General features: G+C 40.8%; 1 protein-coding gene across 3 annotated transcripts in view; it reads left to right on the forward strand.

The window, feature by feature from the left end:
- The window catches only part of cadm4 (cell adhesion molecule 4), a 734,387-nt gene that overhangs the window by 699,807 nt on the left and 14,228 nt on the right, over nt 1-20,352 (forward strand). For 2 of the 3 annotated variants that reach the window (XM_039773253.1, XM_039773252.1), the window contains exons 8-9: nt 7,819-7,848; nt 12,873-12,902. The exons of the other annotated variant lie outside the window; for it this stretch is intronic. In XM_039773253.1, coding sequence (XP_039629187.1) covers nt 7,819-7,848; nt 12,873-12,902 — 60 coding nt within the window. The remainder of the gene's footprint in view (nt 1-7,818; nt 7,849-12,872; nt 12,903-20,352) is intronic. 3 annotated transcript variants of the gene reach the window in all.

The raw sequence follows: 20,352 nt of genomic DNA on the forward strand, positions 1-20,352 counted from the left end.
AGTAAAAACAAAGAACAACTCAGTACAGAGAATAAGTACTACGCCACTAAAGGGAAAACGTGAGCCACAGTCAGAGTCCAGGAGACCTCGGCCAACTGGACATTCTGCAGTAGTGTTAGTGCTGGGCCCTCAATCTGATGACAGATTCTGTATATCCAATGTTTCCCATGCTCCTTTATCTGAGATGACTTTTCCATAGGCAGGAGAGCTGGTTGGTATCAACTGCACCATTAAGAGAACCAGAATAGTGGAGGATAATGATATGACATGGGAGAACAGAGTCACCTCACATCTCACATCTAAAAATGAAACAAAAATAAAAAAAGCAAAAATTAAAAAAAAATAAATAAATACTTGAGCCAGAGGTTAAATGCTACATGAACCATGACAAGTTCCAATTTAATGTCATTCAGATTCAGTGCCCTACCTGCCACATTGCAAAACAGATACCGACAAGAACTGAGTGGTTGGTTCCTGCCAGCTCCTTTTGACCCCACATTGATAAAAACAGGTTCCAAAAATGGACGCATGCTCTAAAGTGAATAAACCTTTAGGCTTTTGGGGGTTGGCATTTTATGGTTAAATGGCCAGACTGGCAATGCTGAAATACCAGATGACTATCCTTTCTGGAGAGACACACTCAAGATGAAGCCAATCTCTTTGGAGACGTTCATGGTCAGTCGAGTCGTGTTCAACTGGTGATTTGGAAACTTTCCCATATAGATGGCTCACGGGAGTCCTGTTGAAATGCAAGATCTAACATTTCTGTCCACTTCTTGAAATGTTTATAAAATAGTTTTGATTTCTATTTGATGCCTATTTAATGAATGTTTGTATGTGCGAGTGTCTAGTTTACTTTTATAAATGGCTGCTCTCGAAACTGTGACATTGAAATGGTGACATCTGAAAGTCGAAGTCTACCCGCTCACCTTTTAATTTCCCTACCTTTCACATTCTAAGACATCCTGCTTTTAATAATAGAGCCTAGATGTCTTTCATCTTTCTTTTTATTGAGGGGAGGGTCAGTCACCTGCTGTAAACATTTGCTTGGATCTTCTCTGACGGGGCTTTCCCTGATCATTTGGGCTGATCCTTTATTGTGTTGTCAGCTTGTTGTCATGTGGCCTTTTTAGCTCCAGAAGCTTTGATTTCTTTGTTTTGGTGCACTAAATAAGGGATTTACGGTGAATATTGCTCTCTGGCTCCTTACATTTTGCTAGTATATTTATTCTTTTGTGTGCCCTGCTACCAGTCTTTTGTGCTAACTTTCCACAAGACACTTTGTAAAGTAAAGACAGAGTGTTTGAAGCTGTATTAGCTATGCTCCACAAAGAGCTCGTCTGTCATAATAACAAGGAGGCCTTCGGCGCTGCTGTAGAAGTGTGCTGTTGGCTGGAGACAACCCTGCATGGACTGTATGATTTCACCATGACAACTGTGTACTGTGAAATGACCCAGATAGGACAAAAAATAGAGTTGTTCAAGGCCAAAAAAGCTCTGGCCCAGGAACAGCAGCTCAAAATAACGTATGCAGTGATGTACCTGAAGACAATTCCAGGTTAACAACTCACGCTGGGCAGCGTGGCGGCACAGTACTCAGCATTGCTGCTTTACCATTTCAGGTGCTTTCTTTAAATGCGTGACCTACTCACTGGCCCTGTGAAGTTTGTATATTCTTTATTTGTTCATATGAGTTATCAAAGATGGAGACCTTGAGTGAGTCTGTGAGTGAATAAGCTGGCCTTTAATTCAGTGTTGGCTCCTGTCTTGGTTCCAATAATGCCGGAGCTAAAATCCTCAGAGAGAAAGTGACTTTAGAAAATGAATGAATATTTATGCTCTTTAGTAACATAAATAGCACAGCATTGTGTGGCAGCATAACATTTGAAGCACACTTTGATTTCTGATGTAAATAATTATCATCTTGGAGTTCATGCAGGCTTCTTTAGGCGTTCCCATTTCCTCCCACAGTCCAAAGACCTTGACTTGGGGACCAGGAAATGGTTAGCCAGATAGAGCCAGACGTATAATATCACATGAGTGAATTCAGCTTAAAAGTGGGTGGGAACAATTAGACGTCTCACTGACTGTCACATTTCTAAACCAATCCAACGTCTCAGGAAAACAGCATCCAAAGTAGGGGCGGTGGTTTTAAACTGTAAAGATCAATGATGCTCTCACCAACACCATCTTGTGTGTTACGATGGAAAAACCATCTATGGCTGAGAAGTCACCCCGAAAAGATCCCTATTAAACAAATACATGTGTGCTGCATGTGTTAACAACAAATGCAGCCTCTTACAATGGAAAAACCTTTTTGTAAAAATCCAGATTATACCACGCCATTTGAAGAGATCAATAGACTAGCAGTAAAAGTGAACAATGCATTGTTGCTGTTGTTCACAGTTATGATGACAGTGTCAGATTCAAGGTTGAAAGAACTGTCAGCTAGGTTTGAGAAAATATGAATTGAAAAATATGCATTTGAAGTGAACGGTGTGTCGCACTCCATCAGAGGGACTGCTGTTAAGAGAGCTGATAACAAAGAGCTACCGGAGATGCAGATTTTGATACTCAAAACACAGGAATCAGCAAATATGCTTAATGACACTGACGCCACTGCAACAAAATCACAAACGAGACCACCTTCTGCCAGTACATCTAAACAAATAACTAAAGTATGTTAATGTTACTGTTTATATGGAAATGCAAATATGCTGTATGAAAAATAGCTGCAGTGTTTTAGCATATAGTGTATGCATTGACTGCAATGCTTATCTCATCTCTATTTGCTGTAATGCCATTTACTGAGACAGTAGTCATAATGACAGACATTGTAGCAGACAGAAGCACTTCTCAAACGCCTTGGAACAAGTACCTGCAGTAGTCTACGTGTCTGTCTCTTCTATCGCTGTGCTCGTTACAACATACAAACTGATCATTATGCTTCAGTTAACTTGCGCTTCTGAGCTCCTCAACTGATAGTAGCAATTTTGTAGCACACCCCCCACTTATAACTTGTGCAGAGGGTGTCACCTGATTTATGTAGCAAGGAAACCGCTACGTTTTTAAAACGAGGGATGGATGAAATCAGGCCAACACCTAAGCCTTACCGAATTTTCACCCTGCCACCCGAATATTAACAACACCCAAGAAAAATCCCCTTGAGATTAAACACACCAAACACACAAATATATAAAATAATCCTTATTTGCTAGAATAACTACTTACAAACACAAAAAATACTAAAACACACCCCACAAACAAACCCCACACGATGATGTTTACAGTCCTGGAAAAAAACGTCCTTACTGTAAATGATGGAAGTGATTCTAGAAATGGAAACTTGGGTTAAATGATGGAAAGAAGTGTGGAACGCTCCTATTCAATAGACTGCTTCCCGGAACATGGATAGTGAAATTCTGTCCGACCACCGGAGTCCAGAAGAATAGTCTTTGGTGGTGCGCCTCTTCTCCAAGAGCATTGAAGGACTGGATTGGGAGGAAAAGAACCCATCGCCATTCTTATGTCTTGTGGCCAAGCACCATCCTTCTCCGCTACGAATGTGCAGTAACTGAAATGTTTAGGTGCTGCTGCAGATGATGTTGATTAGAAAATGGTGCAATCGAAAAGTCTCGCCACATCCTTCTCTTCTGGTTTTATTGGTACAGTGCGTACCAACCACAAACTACAAATCCCAAAAGCCCCTTCATATCAGTGCAAACCTGTTTAAAGACACTGACCCCAATTTACAAACAGAAATCGTTTCACCCAGTGTTGTCATTCTCATTTAGCAATCTCTCAACAGGACATACTTACCTAGAAACAAAAAACATCCAGGTGGCCCAGCTACAATTTTATCTTTCAATTTTCTCTCATTGTCATCTTCTGTTCAGTTTCTTTTTCTCTCCCCCCCTGTCTTTCCATAGCTATTTATTTATTTGTCTGAGACATGGATAGTCATACAACAATGCAACACTGAATGTTTAAAATGTACAGTGAGAAAATGGAGGCAGGTTTTTATGCACTTTTATGCTATATCATTTGTATGAAAAGGTGCTATATAAATAAATGTTGTTGTTGTTTATAACAAAACCCTGTTTGAGAAGAGTACGTCACCGCTATTCACGGCAAACTTTTTAACAAAGTTATTTCCATGGCATTTCTTCTCATTCAGGAATCACTTCTGACCCCAACAAGATTAGAAAATGGTTAATTAGTGTCACCAATGAGAAATCGCTCAGGGCTCCCATCCCTTCATTACATGTCCTCACACAAAGTGGCTGGCTATGAGTTCAGGATCTCTGAATGAGAAAGCACTTACTGTACTTTTTGTTCAGGAAAGGGTCGAGGGCAGCAAGGTGCAGCAAGTCTAAAAACAGTTTAGAAGTTCACTCGGGCAAATCAGAGTTCCCTTTAACTTGGCTTGGTAAGCAAATGCTTTCTGTTGGACTGCTCAGAGGAGGGACGAGTGTAGCAAAGAGCAGCGAGACTAAGGTGAGAGAGAAAACCCTCTGTGTTAGGTGACACCCTCACATTTGCACCTTAGAAATCAGAATATACTCACATTACCTGACAACCAGTGTGGTATTTTCCATTGAAATAACAGAGGTTGCCAGAGGTGGGCAAAGTCATTCCTGGAGGGCCGTGGTGGCTGCAGATTTTTGCTCCAACCCAGTTGCTTAATAAGAAGCACTTATTGCCCACGTGACACTTTTGCTTCACTTTAGTTGCCTCACCCGTAAAGATTTTGAACCGTTATTGCTTATTTTAGTCTTAAACAGCTGGATTCTCATCTTTTCAATTGCTACTTATTAGCAATATCATACAAATGGCAAAAGAAGCCAGCATTTCTCCATTTAGCTTGTTTCCTTTTACACCTGTGTGTATTTATCATGCACTATTGGGTTTCATTAAATACTTGGAAGGAAAGTGAAGAGAAAAAAGTGAAGGACTAAGAATTACTCATCCATTTTAGACTTCAAATCATTTGGATGAAAAATTGAGGATATGAGAATGACTTGACATGGCAGAGATAAAGCATTAACAAGCCGTGACATTAAATTATTGGCAAGTATTGCTTTCTAATTTATCAGCAAAACACTGCGGCCCTCCAGGACTGACTTTGCCCACCCCTGCTCTAAGCTATCTCTTGATTATTATTAGCTCAGTGTCTTTGAGATCACTAGCTCCACTTTACAATGATCCTCTAATACACGCATAAGAACTTACATTAATTTTCCTTTCCGTGTTGAATATCACCTAAGGCCCTTTTCAAATTCTACAACTTTTTACAAACATATTATACAGATGGAGCACAGGTGGCTTGCTGTTGGCCACAAGATGAGTCAAAGGCTGGGAATAAACCAGCAGCTTTGTTGTCTAAAGTGCAACACTTTCATCACTCTGCCTCCTGTCAATGTTGAATACAAATTTCAAGCTTTTCCTGAAACAAACAAATCTGACTCACAAGTAAATAGACTGTAACGTACTGCATGTACCACACCAACATCCCACTCCCATGAGGAAATCTCAAATTACAATCATAAAGTGTGGCGGCAGAATTTTAACCACAGACTCTTTAGCATATCTTGGTAACTCTTAATTTAATTAGATGTCTTATTTGAAAATGAGAAAAAAATCCTGCCTTGTGTTATAAATTAGATGCGGTTAACCTTCTGAACACCAAATAACAATAATAATAATGTTAATGCACAATATATGAATCTTTCGGCCAACATCTTCATTGGGAGTCCACAGAGTAATCAAGCACGGCCATCACTTCCCGCTAGGAATCAGCCTCTAATTAAGAGATTGGCTTGACTTTCTCATTTAGAGGTGCCCACTGAGTTTGCCAGCTGTACTATAATATTTATTTAGTGTTTAGCCATCCAACACACTAAATAAGCCCCTTGTATATGGTGACCTGTAGTTTGCAGCAGGCCTCTAGCACAGTGTCTATTATGGAGTTGACGCCATAACTCTGTTCCACTCCTTTGTCCCACTAGTGAAGTATCCTCTAGTAAAAAATACGGCCTTATTGTACAAACACCACTGACTGTGCTAATGAATTGCGTTTTTCAGACAAGAATGCAATATTTCAAATGTTGTTCTTTTTGTTGTCCTAGATATTTCACTCATCTTGCAATATGGTCCCGTGATCAGCGCTTATACCTGGAGTCACAGGGTGTTTTGGGTCTTTCGACAATCATACACCTTTGGCTAGGTGACCCAACTGGTGTTGATCAGGACTCAACTTGTAACCAAGCAGTACTTGTTGTCCACAGATCATCTATCTTCATCCACAGCCATCTTGAGGATTTCTGTGTCATTACTGAGGCTTTTCTACTATGATATCCTGTGATGCCTACTTCAGGGTCCTGAGTGATTGCCATGAAGGGCCTCTATAGCCCACCTCTGTTAGCAGACGTTGTGTCCACCTCACCATGTCTCTGTCATTCTCTCTTTCATATGCCTCCTCCATCCGGTTTTCCCAGGGAAATCACAGTACCAGCAGAACTATATGTCCTGGTGTTTCAGACATCAGGACCAAACTGGCCTAAGGGTGGCTACTGCAATGGTGTTTGGGAGCTTGAGTTGCTTCAACTGCTTAGTCTCATGCTTGTGGTAAGAAGCCCACTTTGTACTTTTGGCCACGGTTATGATTTCTCCCTTACTTTGACAAAAGCAATTGAATGCTCTGCTAGGTGGTACAGTCAGCTCTGACTGATCTCATTGCAAATGGTTTTTGCTATTATTTCACCCACCAAGTGGTGCCACCAGTAATAGTGGTCCCCTTAAGAGTCTTTGTGCAACAACTAAGAATGTGTTCCAGGCCAGTGTTTCCCAACCAATGTCTTTTCAATCCAGTGTGTTGCGATCTGAGCAGGGGGAGTGGAGTGGACCCCTTGGTAAATCGAGTGCAGTCGTCAAAGTGGGAGGAAGGGAGGGTCACGCACAATCATCAGAATGTTAGAAAAATCAAGTGTGATTGTTACTGCAATTGGCAGAGTGGTGATTGGGGAGGTCATCCAGGATCCACCTGTGATGCTGTCGTTGTCAATCCGACACCATTTTCAGAACAGTGTGGGGGGTCCGGGGTTTCTTCCTGAGTCTGATACAACCAACCTGCAATGCCACCACAGCTGGTTAGGAGCCGCTGTTCTTGGCATCTTGTCCCAGTATTTGGATGAAGTGCAGTTGTGTCATGAAGGTCAGTATTATTAATGAAATTGAGGGTGGTGGTAGTTGGGCTGGATGGATTTGTCTTTAGCACACAGGTTTGTCATTTAAAATGAGTTCAACGAGAACACAGGGACACAGTTGGAAACTTATTAACTTATTTCTTACAAACGTTAGAATGTTCTTCTTCACACAGAGAACCAATGACACATGGAATCGATTATCAAGCAGTATGGTGAGGAGTAGAACTTTAGGGATCATCAAATATCGATGTGATGTTATCTTAGAGAAATTAGGTGAATAGGTTTGCCAAGCGTTTTTCATTCATTTTTATCATTAATTTTCTAATTTCTAATTTCAAGCTTGTGTTTTGGTTGATATATTGTTTACCTCTCCTCTAATAATAATAATACTCATCAAAATCTAAAAGAGTTTAAGTGGAATCACTGTTTGATTTCTTTGGTGTCTGCATAATTAAAAGCAAAATAATGATTAACTGTGCCTTTGGTGCTTTTTTAATTAACTGTGTCTTGAGTTTTGTATCCATTCTAACTTATTGTCATTTCTGTTTTTGATCATCATCATCATCCTCCCTCTCTGTTGCCATAACTGCTAAACATTGCCTCCATTATTCAGAAGTTCCCATCCAAACTGAAGAACCCACAGGTACAGTATCATCATGCTAACATTTCATGTTACACAACAGTCCTGTAGTGTCTGGTTGGCTTAGAATAAGTATTAATGAAATAATTAGTAATAATCCTACTAATAATTTAAGTTTGTTGTTTTGCCTGGGAGGAAGAAGAAAAGTTCAGATTGCTTCATGTACTCCATTGAGCCGAAGTTCTCAGCATTGATTTTCTGTCAGTCAAAGTGTGTGTAAATTGAACCAAGAGGTCATGGTAGAAGTGATTTGGGGTAGAAGTCATAGACTGTTGACAGGAAGCAATTCTTGTGATTTCACTTCTACTCAGATCTTTTTCATTTTAAAATTAAAGAGTCAGAGAGTGGGATGTTACTAATGCCATTTTTCCAATAACACCAGGAACAAGTAATATCCAGAGCCAGGATGATGGGCTGGTTAGCAGTGATTTTCTGATTTCAAACAACAAAGATGAAACAAACGTTACATATACAGGGGTTACCTTCATCGTTATTGACACAGATTTGCATTCTTGATTAAAAGGACGTGATGTGAGAGATTCCCATAGGAAAAGTTTACCGCTCAAAGGTTGATCTTTGATGGCTCAGGAGACATACAAGAGATTCTCATTTATGTTTCATTTTAGGATCAACTTTGTCACCGATGTTTCTCCTAAAATTCTTTAGGTAGCTTTACATAATAAGGAGACATGAGATGCAACTGAGGTAAAAGTAAGTCAAAATTGAGAATTTGGTTTGAAATCTATGGTATTATTTTGTGAGAACTCTTTCTAGTCTCGTTTTAATCTCTTTCAAGACTTCTTATTTAGACTTATTATTAGATTGGTGCCTTTATCGAATTCATCTCACAGCATTTTGGCAGCTTTTCCACTGCATAGTACGGCACGACACGGTTCAGTTCAGCTCGCTTTTGGGGGGTTTTCCACTGGGAACAGTACCTGGTACCTGGTCCTTTTTTTAGTACCACCTCAGCCAAGGTTCCAAGCGCGCCGAACCGTTACCAAAGCGTGGCGTGTAAACTCTGCTGGTCACTGATTGGCGGAGAAAATCGTCATTACTGCGTCACTGGCTATTCTTTTCTTTAAAGGTACACACACGCGGAAGTTTGTGTCTCATCTCTCCATCGCTGGACGCAGTTTGTTGCATAAGTGGATGAATGTTTCTTCAGACATTCGAAAGTTCTCCAGCCACTGAGTGTTTGTAAAACCGGGAACAATCACATCCCACCACTCTGAAGCACGGTTAAATGTCCAAACAGATGGTCTGTTGTGGCGACTTTTTTGCAAAATGTGGAAGATCAGTAATATACAGAATCAGCATTTTAATGTTACACTGGCAGTTAAGTTCATTTTATGCTTTGCAACAGATGCTTACCCTTGCGCGTCGTCAAGCTAAAGTGTTGTCATTGTCTGCGTGTTGTTGTAAAAGTTCCACGGTGTCACGGCAGTAGAGGCGGCGCAACTATAACGACACGTGAATAATCCCGCCCACTCTAAAGCGGTACTAAACTGCAGTCGAAACGCAAACCGAGTCGAACCAAGGTGAGCTGTACTGAACCGTGCTGTGCCGTACTATGCAGTGGAAAAGCGCCTTTTGAGATACAGCTGCTTATATTTCTTGTGTTTTTCAAATTGGAGCACAGGCAGATAAAGTGACTTTCTTGTGGTCACATGGTGTTAGTAGTGGGACTTGAACACACAACTTCAGGGTTGCAAGTCCAAAGTCTTGTCCTCTCTGCCACATTGCATGCCTTTTCTTCCAGAATGGCTATGATCTAATTGGAGCACAGCAATATAAATTAGAGTGACTAATAGTAGAAGTCCAGAAGCAAGGGCTCCAGTTTTGTGATCATAATAAAGTGTTTTATTACCTCAAACCTCCTTATATTTCATCATATATTATAGAGCACATAATGCAAATATTTTCAGAGTTGTAAAAAAATTGGAAAATCTGAGTCTATTGTGTGACTTTGCTGAGATCTCTTCTGAAACTCAAGAGGAGACGCTTGTGAGAGTAACAGGGTACTTTGTTTTAGGAGAAACATGTGAGAAGTAGGAGACAAAAGAAAACGTCTCCAATATATTTCTACCTCATCTCATTGTTGTCTAGGAGAAACGTTAAAGATATCAAGGAGATCTCTTTTTTGATTTTTCATTCCTATGGGTTACTGTAGTACTGCTTTTTCAGTTTTTATAGACACATTTTATGCACTTGTTCCCGTGTTTGCTTATATACTTTTTGTTAATGATGAAGGTTTCCATGTCACATTGCACACTTTCAGTAGCCCAGTCTGCAGTAAGTGCTTGTACTCCAGATATGGTCCAGCGCACTTCTGATGCCACTAGGAGGAAAATTTAAAAATGGCCTTCAGAGTGACATTATTTGAATTAGGATGTTGTCATCTGCATGGCCACACTGGCTGAAAGCCTTCGATGATCACTGTGTCACAGTCACACTGATGACACTCCACATACGGAGTCAGAACTAATAAAAATGCAACATTTCATGGGTGATTATATAAAAAATGTGATATTAAAAAAAATACTCCTGGTTCCTGCTGGTAGTGGAGAAATGGCCTAAGTTTCAATCTGCTTGCACTTTGCTGTCTTACCAGATATGCTGTGGCACCTCTGCAGGCAGCAACTGTTTTTTGCGGTGTGGTGGTCTTCCCTTATAGTGGTTACTTTTTCCCATATACTGTATGCTATGTGTGTTTAACACAGCATAAATACTGGGACAGTGAAGTCAAAAATGATTACTGTACTTGTGTACTTTAACAAATCTCATTTGAGATGAAAGATGAATAAATGTGCATATAATATCATCTTTTATTTCTGGGTATTTCTGTGTACTGTATATATACTTCACTTTTTCACAATAATGCTATTCTTTTATTTGTTCCATCTTATTAGGGCAATTGACTCTCACACTGGTCGTGTACACATAAATTTTACTGTGTAGAGTTGGATCTAACTTTTGCTCTGAAATTTGGCATCTGCCTTTGGATTTAGTAGGCATAAATCAACATGAAGACTGGAGAACTGCCCATGAATGAAAAGGAGACAATTTGGATGTTGAAAAAACAGACAGAATTATATCAGAATCTACTGTTGTCTTGAAACTCAGGCAGTAGGCTTATAAATGCCATGCTGTTAGACACAGACTCCTAATGCATTTTGCGTCCTGCTTTTCCAGTTTAGTGTTATGGAAAGCCAGAGCAACTCCAGGTAGCTTCCCTTGCAAAGTGGAAACCGACCCTGAATTGGTGCCAGTCCATCAGTGGACATGTTGCTGTACACACATACAGTTCACAGCTGGCATTTTCTAATATGCACACTGTGGCTGAGTGCAGGAACGACAGACTGCTGGATCAGCGAACAGAACGCACGGTGTGTAAAACTAGCTGCATACAATCCAAGAAATCACACTTTATCTATGAAACAAAGTAAGAGGTCATGTCCTGGTTGGACATGCATGGTCACATCTAGAAGGGGCTCACACTCATCCTTACAGATGAAGTAACTAATGATTAAAGCAGCAGATTGATTGACTTCACAGGTAGACAGAAACATCTGTCACTGCCCAAGAACATCTCTCCAGAGTTCTTGGTCAGTACTTAATTATGACCCAAAACACACAACCATCAGAACAGAAGAGTTCCTCAGGTGGAAAAAATAGGAAGACTGGCCAAGTCAATCTCCTGATTTAATCCAATTGAGTGGGCATTAAACTGGAAATAAGACTGAAGTCAGAAACTCATCTGCAACTGAAAGCAACTGAAAACTGTAGTAGCAAACACTTGGAATAGCATCTCAGAAACAAAGCAAACCTCAAAATTGGTGTTTTCAGCATGCAATGAGAGACAATGCTCTTCCAGCTATTCTCCCAAACCAGAATCATGTCAAGGAGGTCAAAATATCAACAAAAAGTATGCATTTATTAAATAATGAAACATAAGCAGGAGACTAAACAAAACAAAACAAAAAAACCTACAAGCTCTCTAGACCTACCTACAGCACAGAAGAGGTCTCCATCTCTGTCTGTCAGGTGGGGTGGCTTACACACTTGTTTACTTTAAATACTGCACAAAGTACTCCATTCTTCACCACCTGAGTCTCCTGCTGTCTTCAGCATTGTCTCCGTTTCTCCCACCAGTGTGCCCTTGCCTCAACTTACCTCACAACTCAAAGCTTGAAGTGCCCATGAATGGGAAAACTGAATTTATGTCCAGGTCACCAACACACACGCAAAGTTCTGGGATCATCTTACCTGAGCACCCTTTGGTGGACTCATTCATCTGTCCCTCCTTGAGCTCCAGTTCACAGTAGAAGGTTCCTTGTAAGCTTCCAGGCTGCCTGTCCTCCATAATATATAGCAGAGGCCTGAAATGTTCTTGGCAGTAACCCCTCCACATTGACATCTCTCTCTTCCACACTAATTAGTTTATGCCCTTCCTGTTGCATTGGCAAGACTATATGTGTTGGCAGTGCTGGCTTGTGCTTTTCTCTCTTCCCTAGGGGCCTTGATGGGCACCATCTTGTTTTTTTTCCTATTTGATTACCCTTTTTGAACCAAGGAGCTTTTCACATATTAACTCATAAGCTTGTACAGTCATTACAAAAAATTGATTTGCAACCATATTATACATTTTGTATTTCTTTTAACATATCCCAATAATTACATTCTCTTGAAATGGGTTCAGTGTAACACAAAATGTGGTATCATTTTAAAACGTGAATGGATATATTCATTGAACTACCCAGAAATAGGAGGTGAAATTTATGCGCGCTTGCAATTGAGGATTATAACACCCAAAGTCTGTAGAAGTGGGTACATTTTTTTCATTAAGAATGTTGATGGACTGTTTCAGAGCCTCCCAGTAATTAAATGTGCTTCTTCTTTGTTGCATCTTCCATTTTAATTAACTTTGTCTTTTTCTGCTTCATTCACATGTGTTTTGTCATTTGTTTTGTTTCTGATCATCGTCATCATCACCAACCTCAACCTTCATTAACAACATCATTCAGAGGTTTTCAACTTTTCTGAGCTCCCTAAAGGTACAGTAACACCGTCCTAACAAATCTCTAAAGTCATACTAGAGCTTTAAACCTCAAGACAGCTCAGGTGATATTCCTTTGATAGTGGATTGAAATATTAATAAGTCAAAGTATTCATACCCCTCAGTGTTTGTCCTGTGTTGTCGCATCACAGCCTCTAGTTAAAATGGATTTTTGGGGGTTAGCATTGTTTTGTTTTACATGCCTACCACATTGAAGGTGCAAAATGTTTTTATTATGAAGCAAACAATAGTTAAGACAAAAACAGAAATAATGAGTGTGCATAGGTATTTGACCCCCAAAGTCAATACTGCAATTCCAGCTGCAAGTCTCTTTTTGAATGTCTCTGTTAATTTAGTACATCAAGTCACGGGGATTTTCACCCGTTCCTCAAGGCACAACTGCCAGAACTCCTTCAAGTTCAATGAGGTGTGTTGGTGTACAGCAAACTTCAAGTCATGCCACAGATTCTCAGTTGGATTGAGATTCCAAGACATTGAAATGTTTCCATCTAAACCACTCTATTGTACTTTTAGCAGTATGATTAGGGTCATTGTCCTTCACCCCAGTCTCAAATCACTGGCAGACTGAAATGGGTTTTCCTCAAGAAATGCCCCTTTATTTAGTGCACTCCATCTTTCTTTCAATCCTAGCAAGTTTAACCTGTCCTTGCCTGTGACAAACATCTCCACAGCATGATGCTACCACCAGAACGCTTCACGGTAGGAATGGTGTCCTCGGGGTAATGGGGAGTTTTGGGTTTCCCATTGTGGCCAAAAAGTCCAATTTTAGTCTCATCTGCCCAGAGATGTGATTGGGGAGCCCACCACATGCTGTTTGGCAAAGTCTAAACATTTCTTCTTATTTTTTTCTTTAACCAATAGCTTTTTTTTCTGGCCACCCTTCCTTAAAGCCCCACTCTCAGGAGTGATCAACTTAAAGAGTTCCTATGGACAGATACTCCCAACTCAGATGTGCATCTTCACACCTCCTTCGGTGTTATCCTCCTTGTCTGTTCTACGCGATTTAGTGCCATATTCTTTCCGTTTTGTTATAATGGATCTAATGATGCTCCGTGGAATATTCAAAGATTGGGATATTTTTTTACAGTCCAACCCTGATCAGTACTTCTCCACAACGTTGGTCTCTGACCTGCTTGGAGTGCTGCTTGGTCTTCATGCTGCTTGCTTTGTGGTGGTGTTGCAGAGCCAGGGGCCTTTCAGAACAGGCAGAGTGTCATGTGACACTTTGATTGCACACAGGTGGACCCCAATCAACTAATTGTGGGATCTGTGAAGTAAATTGGTTGGAGCAGATCACTTTTTGGGATTTCATAGCAAAGGGGATGAATACATATGCATGCGCAACTTCTCAGTTTTTACTTGTGTTTTTATATACAGTGGTACCTCGGTATACGTCCTTAATCCGTTCCAGGTCCTTGGACTTATACCAAACAGGACGTATACCAAACAAATTTTTCCCATAAGAAATTAAGGGAAAATGATTAATCCGTTCCCATGAAAAAAAATCCTATTGTTATTGGCATATTATACATTGATGGGGTTGTATAAAATAATTTAAACACTCCTTAATACTAAAATACATACATTCAAAAGCAATTAGAAATAAATGAAAATTTAACCTCACTTTACTTTTTAATAACGTCTTTGTTTTTCACAATCGTAGATACCATTGCTCTCAGCATACAGTATGCAGCAGCCAAGTCCCGGATATGCATGCCACCTTCATACTTTTCAACAATCAATTCAAATTTACGCGAAAAAACACAAAATCACATGAAAATTCACAGAGAGTTATAGCGTGTACTGATGCTCGTGGGCAGTCATGGCTTTGTCTTGAGAGAGGTACACAAGGGTAGCACGCGGGTTGTTCACTGAATGCTAGCAACTGGTGTACTGATGCTCGTGGGCAGTCGTGGCCTTGTCTCGAGAGAGGTAAACAAGGGTAGCGCGGTGTTCTAGCACGCAAGTCGTATTCCAAACAAAGGTTGTATACCAAGCAAAATTTTTCGCATCCAAACAGGACGTATACCAAGTTGGACTTATTCCAAAGCGGACGTATGCCAAGGTACCACTGTATATATACAAGGTATTTTATTTAAATTCCACTTCGACAATTTGGACTCTATTGTTAAGCACATTACATAAAATCTAAATGAAAATCTATTTTAATTTGAGATTGTAATGAAACAAGACAGGACAAACACCGAATGCTTTCACAAGGCAATGTATGTTCGTAGAGGGCACACTGGGTGACGTATATGATAGCAGACTTAAATATTAACAGACTGAATATTAATGTTCTTGACTGACACACTGGGTAATATTGCACTCTTACACCACCAAAGAACTGGTTTCTGGCCTGGTCATTGCACATTCTCCCTAAGTCCATGTGCATGTGTGCATTATCCAGGTACAACAGCCGCATCCTAAACACGAATGTGTGTTTTTAATTGGCATCTCTTAATTTTACCCCAGTATGAGTATGCCCAGGCTATTTAGTGCTGGACTGGTGTCCTTCCCAAGGTTGGTTGATGCTCCACACTGGATACTGTAGAATCCCAGCAAATTTTTGTTTCTTTTAAGGAAGAGTTTACGAAGCCCACTTGGACCGAGTTTATATTTTAACCAGAAGAATCTGTGAGCTGGCAGTACAGTAGTTTGGGGGATTGTCCTTCTTGACTCCAAAAGCCTTTTCCATTAGAGACCATTTTGTAGCACAGCAAAATAATTTGATTGGATAAACAGGTGGTTGTCTACATTTGTATATCAGAGTTAAAATGAAATTGCAGTAACGTGCCTGAAGTCGTGTGTGTGTGTGTGTGAAACTGTTTGAAGAAACATGGACTCATCTTTGAAGAACTCAAAGGATTGACTCATCCCAGTAGACAGACTCCTGACATCAAACGGTTAAAGTATAGAGCGGCCAAGCTGGATAAACAGTTTGTGTTCCTAGCAAATAGTTTTGTTCTTTTTTTTTAACATCAGAGTTACATTATATTGTATTACTAGAAACTTGCCGCACGCTACGCTGCGTGTTGGATGACCACAGTTGAAGGACTCAATCGTAAGGACCTCTCGTCGGGTGTCTCATTGGTACGTTTTTGCCTCTTTCTTTTTTCGCGAACACGGCGTAATCTGTCTTCACTCTCTGTAGGGGTTTCAGTTGCCTTTCGTTGTGCGGCAGAGATGCGTCGTTGAGCTAATCTGTGTGAATGCTGAGTGCCCATTTCTTGCGAGCGACTGTCACGCCTTTGCCTCTTTGCTTCATGATCACGCTGTAATGTGTCCTCTCTCGCAGCAGCAGGTTTAGTTGCGTTTCGTTTCGGCATTGTTCCGTAAGGTCTCCTCCGTACAAGTGCACATGGGTAGCTGAAGACGGAAAGGCATAGTGGGCATAGTGAAACACACGAATTGGTGACCAGGGGAACCATCCGACTCAGACGCGGGGCTCGAAATACTCAAGTGCACATGTTATTTATAATTAAATTTTTTTTTTCTGTTATGAACTTCCCCAAAAGAGTTGATCCCTGTAAATAGCTAATAGTATGTGAACAATATAATCTGTTGTAGTACGGGCGTTAATTAGCATCACACCTCATAACCTACATACACCACGTGTTTGGCTATAACGCCAGAAGCGCGGTGGACGCTGTAAGGGTAGGTTGTGGTTTCTGTTTCTTTCGCGATTTTTTTTATTTCATTTTATTGATTATTTAATAGGCAGAGGGGAGAAGACGTTAATGTGACGCTCTGTCTATTTCTTAACTTTTGTTTTGAAAAGATTTTCTGGAACAGGAAAAATAAAAAGCAAAGGGGAAAGAACGGAGGGGGGTAAGCAGGAATTCTGAGAGGGGACGGACTGGGGCTTTTCTATGGGGCGGCTATACAGCCAAAAGGAACGCGGACACGGACACCGCGCTGGGCTTTTATTATATAGATTATTTTACAACAATAGGTAAAGGTATCAGCTCCCTGAAACACAGTAATGGAAACAATTAAATCAAAAAATGATTGAATGAATGAATATTTCTTTGCTACTTTCACATTTATTGCCTAGCAGCCTGACACATCAATACTGGCATTAGAATGTGTCGGGTATCCAGTTACACCCCACGATTCCAAGGAGCTGATCCTAACTCTTTTTTTGTGTGTTTTTCACAGCTTTTTCAATGCAAAAAGAATATGATATAAAAGCAGATAATACGTGTACCGATAGACTGTAACAGAGTGCACTGAAATGCTTTTATGTCCCAGGAGTCTTCCAGCATGCCTGACATGTAATGATGTCCAGTCAGGGTGCTTTGCCCAGTCTTGCCATTCCTTGAACGCTGGTAGTTCTTGCTGTGATATGGAATTTCAGAGAGCAGGTGTGGCCAAGAGCTGCACGTCTTTGCTGCAGGTAGGCTTCCTTGTGTCCTATTCCGAATAAGCACAGTCCAGTTTTCCTCTGCCAGCCACAGTTGCCCAGTTCCGTTGTCAACTCCACTGGACTGAAGTACACATTCTGGACCCCTCTTGTACACCTCACTGATGTAGAGTCCACTGCTGTTCTGCGGTGGGCATTAAGAATGGAGGACCCTCTTTCTAGAATGTTTTCATGTAATGGCCATTATGTATGCCACAGCAGGGATATTTCTTGCTTTCAGCAGAAATAAGGAGTCAATTTTGATTTGCAGCAGCTCATGGTCTGTCCTGTTAAATTGATAGAAGTGGATACAATTAAGCCGTTTGATCACGTATATGGCAATTCATGCCAATGACAGTGGCAAATTACCTGCTAATAGCACTCATGCTAATGAGGATGGCAGTAACAGTGGGAGTGCGGGAAGGAAAGCAGGGCTTCAGCTTTCATGTCATGAGCGTTCTCCTTCTGTAATTTCATAAAACCAAGAACTTGTAGGGGAGCATAGGTGGAGATAGAATGCACTTGCAAAAGTACAGTTTGGTTTTATCCGAAAATGGCAGATCACAGGGACTTTCTCTTTCTGTATCGCCTGAAGCTGGAGTCCTAGCTAAACCAGTAAATTATTTATTACACCATCCCCGAAGCACTAAGAATTTTTTTACTCCTGGAATAAAACGGCTTTTTTCACCTGCAGATCCAAAAGAAAAAAGAAGGTTATGTTGTTAAGCTACTCAAGATTAGCAAAAGCATCAAGCCATTCTGAAAATGCTGAGGCACTTGCTCCGCTGAATCTCAGCAGTTGGATGGACAGATCTTTTGAAGTTTTGTTTTCTTATACAACACTATGGCAGCACATTGGGTTGTGTTGCTGGGTCACATTTTCATGGACCAGGGTTTGAATCCTAGCGTGATTATTATATACTAGCCGTGCCCCGCGACTCTACCCGCGTAGTAGTGAAATAGGACAGTGAGGAGGGCCCTGCCCGGCTCCCCAACCCTGACGTCATGCTTCCCCCTCTCCTCCGCCCGCAGCCTCTGTCTCGGATTAGCATGAATATATATTGCTCCTTCAACCAAACTTTAATTCTTAGAGCAATGTGAGAAGTTGCAAAATCATCCGGAATGTTCAAGCAAATTATAGAAAAAACCTGATCTAAATCCATTAAGTAGTTCTCTCATTCGCTAGCTAAGTGGAGGTAAGAAACGCCCCGTGGCTGGCAGCAAAGGTAAGGAACGCCTCGAGGCTAGCACGTGAGTGAGGACAGACACACACACTTCCACACGTATGTGTATATATAAGACGTGTGTGTGTGTGCAACATGTGACCATTTACCCAGTTTCTGGACGGGTTTTTCTCAGTACACTGCAGTTTCCTGCCCAGTCTTCTGACTACTTACTTGGTGACTATACCACCCACAGATTTAATAATAATAATTCTTTACATTTATATAGTGCTTCTCTCATGACTCAGTGCATTTTCATAGTGAGTGGGGAGCCACTTCAACCACCACTAATGTGCAGTCTCAACCTTGGTGATGCAACGGCAGCCATTAGTGTGGTATTAAGCTTACCACACATTAGCTGTTAGGTGGTGAAGAAGTGAGAGATATAACCAATTAGACACAGGGGATGATTATGGGGGTAAGAATTACTAGGCCATGGTGGGCAGTTTATCCAGGACATCAGGATACACCCTACTCTTTATGAAGGATGCCCAGGCATCTTTTATGACTATAGAGAGTCAGGACCTCAGTTTTATGTCTCATCCAAAGGACAGTGTCATGTTTACAGAACAGTGTGCCCCGTCACTGTACTGGGTCATTGGGATCCACATTCAGACCACAGGGTAAGTGCCCCCTTCTGGCCTTACCTTTTCAACCCAAGCTTTTGCTGTTGGTCCCCACATCCAAATACTAGCTGGGCCTGAGCATGCTTAGCATCAGGTAGGTTTGTATGCGAATGTGTCATGTGATGCCATGGAGTCCCCCGCAGCATTGGTCACTGCACCAAGAGATGAGATAGAATATAAAAGTTAACTCCTTCACCTCCCAACCCTTAAGAGCTATTAAAAAAGGGTATGACAACAAATCATTTTAAGTAGGTTATTTTACTGGAAAAGACTTTAACCTCCAAAAATTTTTGTTAGTGACTGAGGGAAGCCATTGACAAACTGCAACAAACCTAACACTGTAGCCTTCAAAGTCATCCTGTGTCAACTCAGAGGATGCAAAGTGTCTTGTTTCAGGGACAGTGTAACATGTTGCCCACTTTCTTTAGGTCATTGAGTGTAAGCTTTGAAGAAACAGTTGCCAGGGCGTGTCCTAATTCTCCATCCATTTGTTATGATTCATTAAATTTTATTCCAGTAAATAATATTTTTCTGTATTTAGCGAGTTACTAATGTTTCTTAAGGTCAGAGAAAACAACTTCAGCAGTTCTTCAATTTTTGTTCTTCAGTGAAAAAGGTGAAGTTTGTAGCAGTCATGAAGATGCAAGATTCACACCATCTGAGGACCTTGATTTGTCTATTTGATTATGGAGACCCCAGGAACACATCCTGCCTTGACCCAGCATGGGCACACAAACACACAATAAGCGGCACAATGAATAGATAAATAATAAAGAATATATTAATCAAATGATAAAAAAACAATATTACACAAAAACTTGCATGCAAAAGCCCCAACCAGTTCCCTGACAGTGATAATTATTTACATACACTATCACAGTAACACTAACAACAAAATCCAACACAGCCTAGCAAAGCAGGGACAGATGATGATGAATGTGTGAAATGGAAATCCCGGTGTAATGAAAGAAATGTAAAGTGGGGATTGAGGTGATTGGGAGCGCTTCCCAGACGAAAACAAAGCCCACCAAGATAAATCCACAACGACAAGCATGCTCGGTACATACATTCAGACAAAACTGAAATCCGAGGTAGTGGTAGTCTGTTATCCAACAGTGTGTGCAATGAATAGAAAAAGACAAACGGACAGATGATTGCGATCCCTTTGATGTC

This window comes from Polypterus senegalus, chromosome 12 (genome assembly GCF_016835505.1).
Source record: "Polypterus senegalus isolate Bchr_013 chromosome 12, ASM1683550v1, whole genome shotgun sequence".
NCBI lineage: Eukaryota > Metazoa > Chordata > Cladistia > Polypteriformes > Polypteridae > Polypterus > Polypterus senegalus.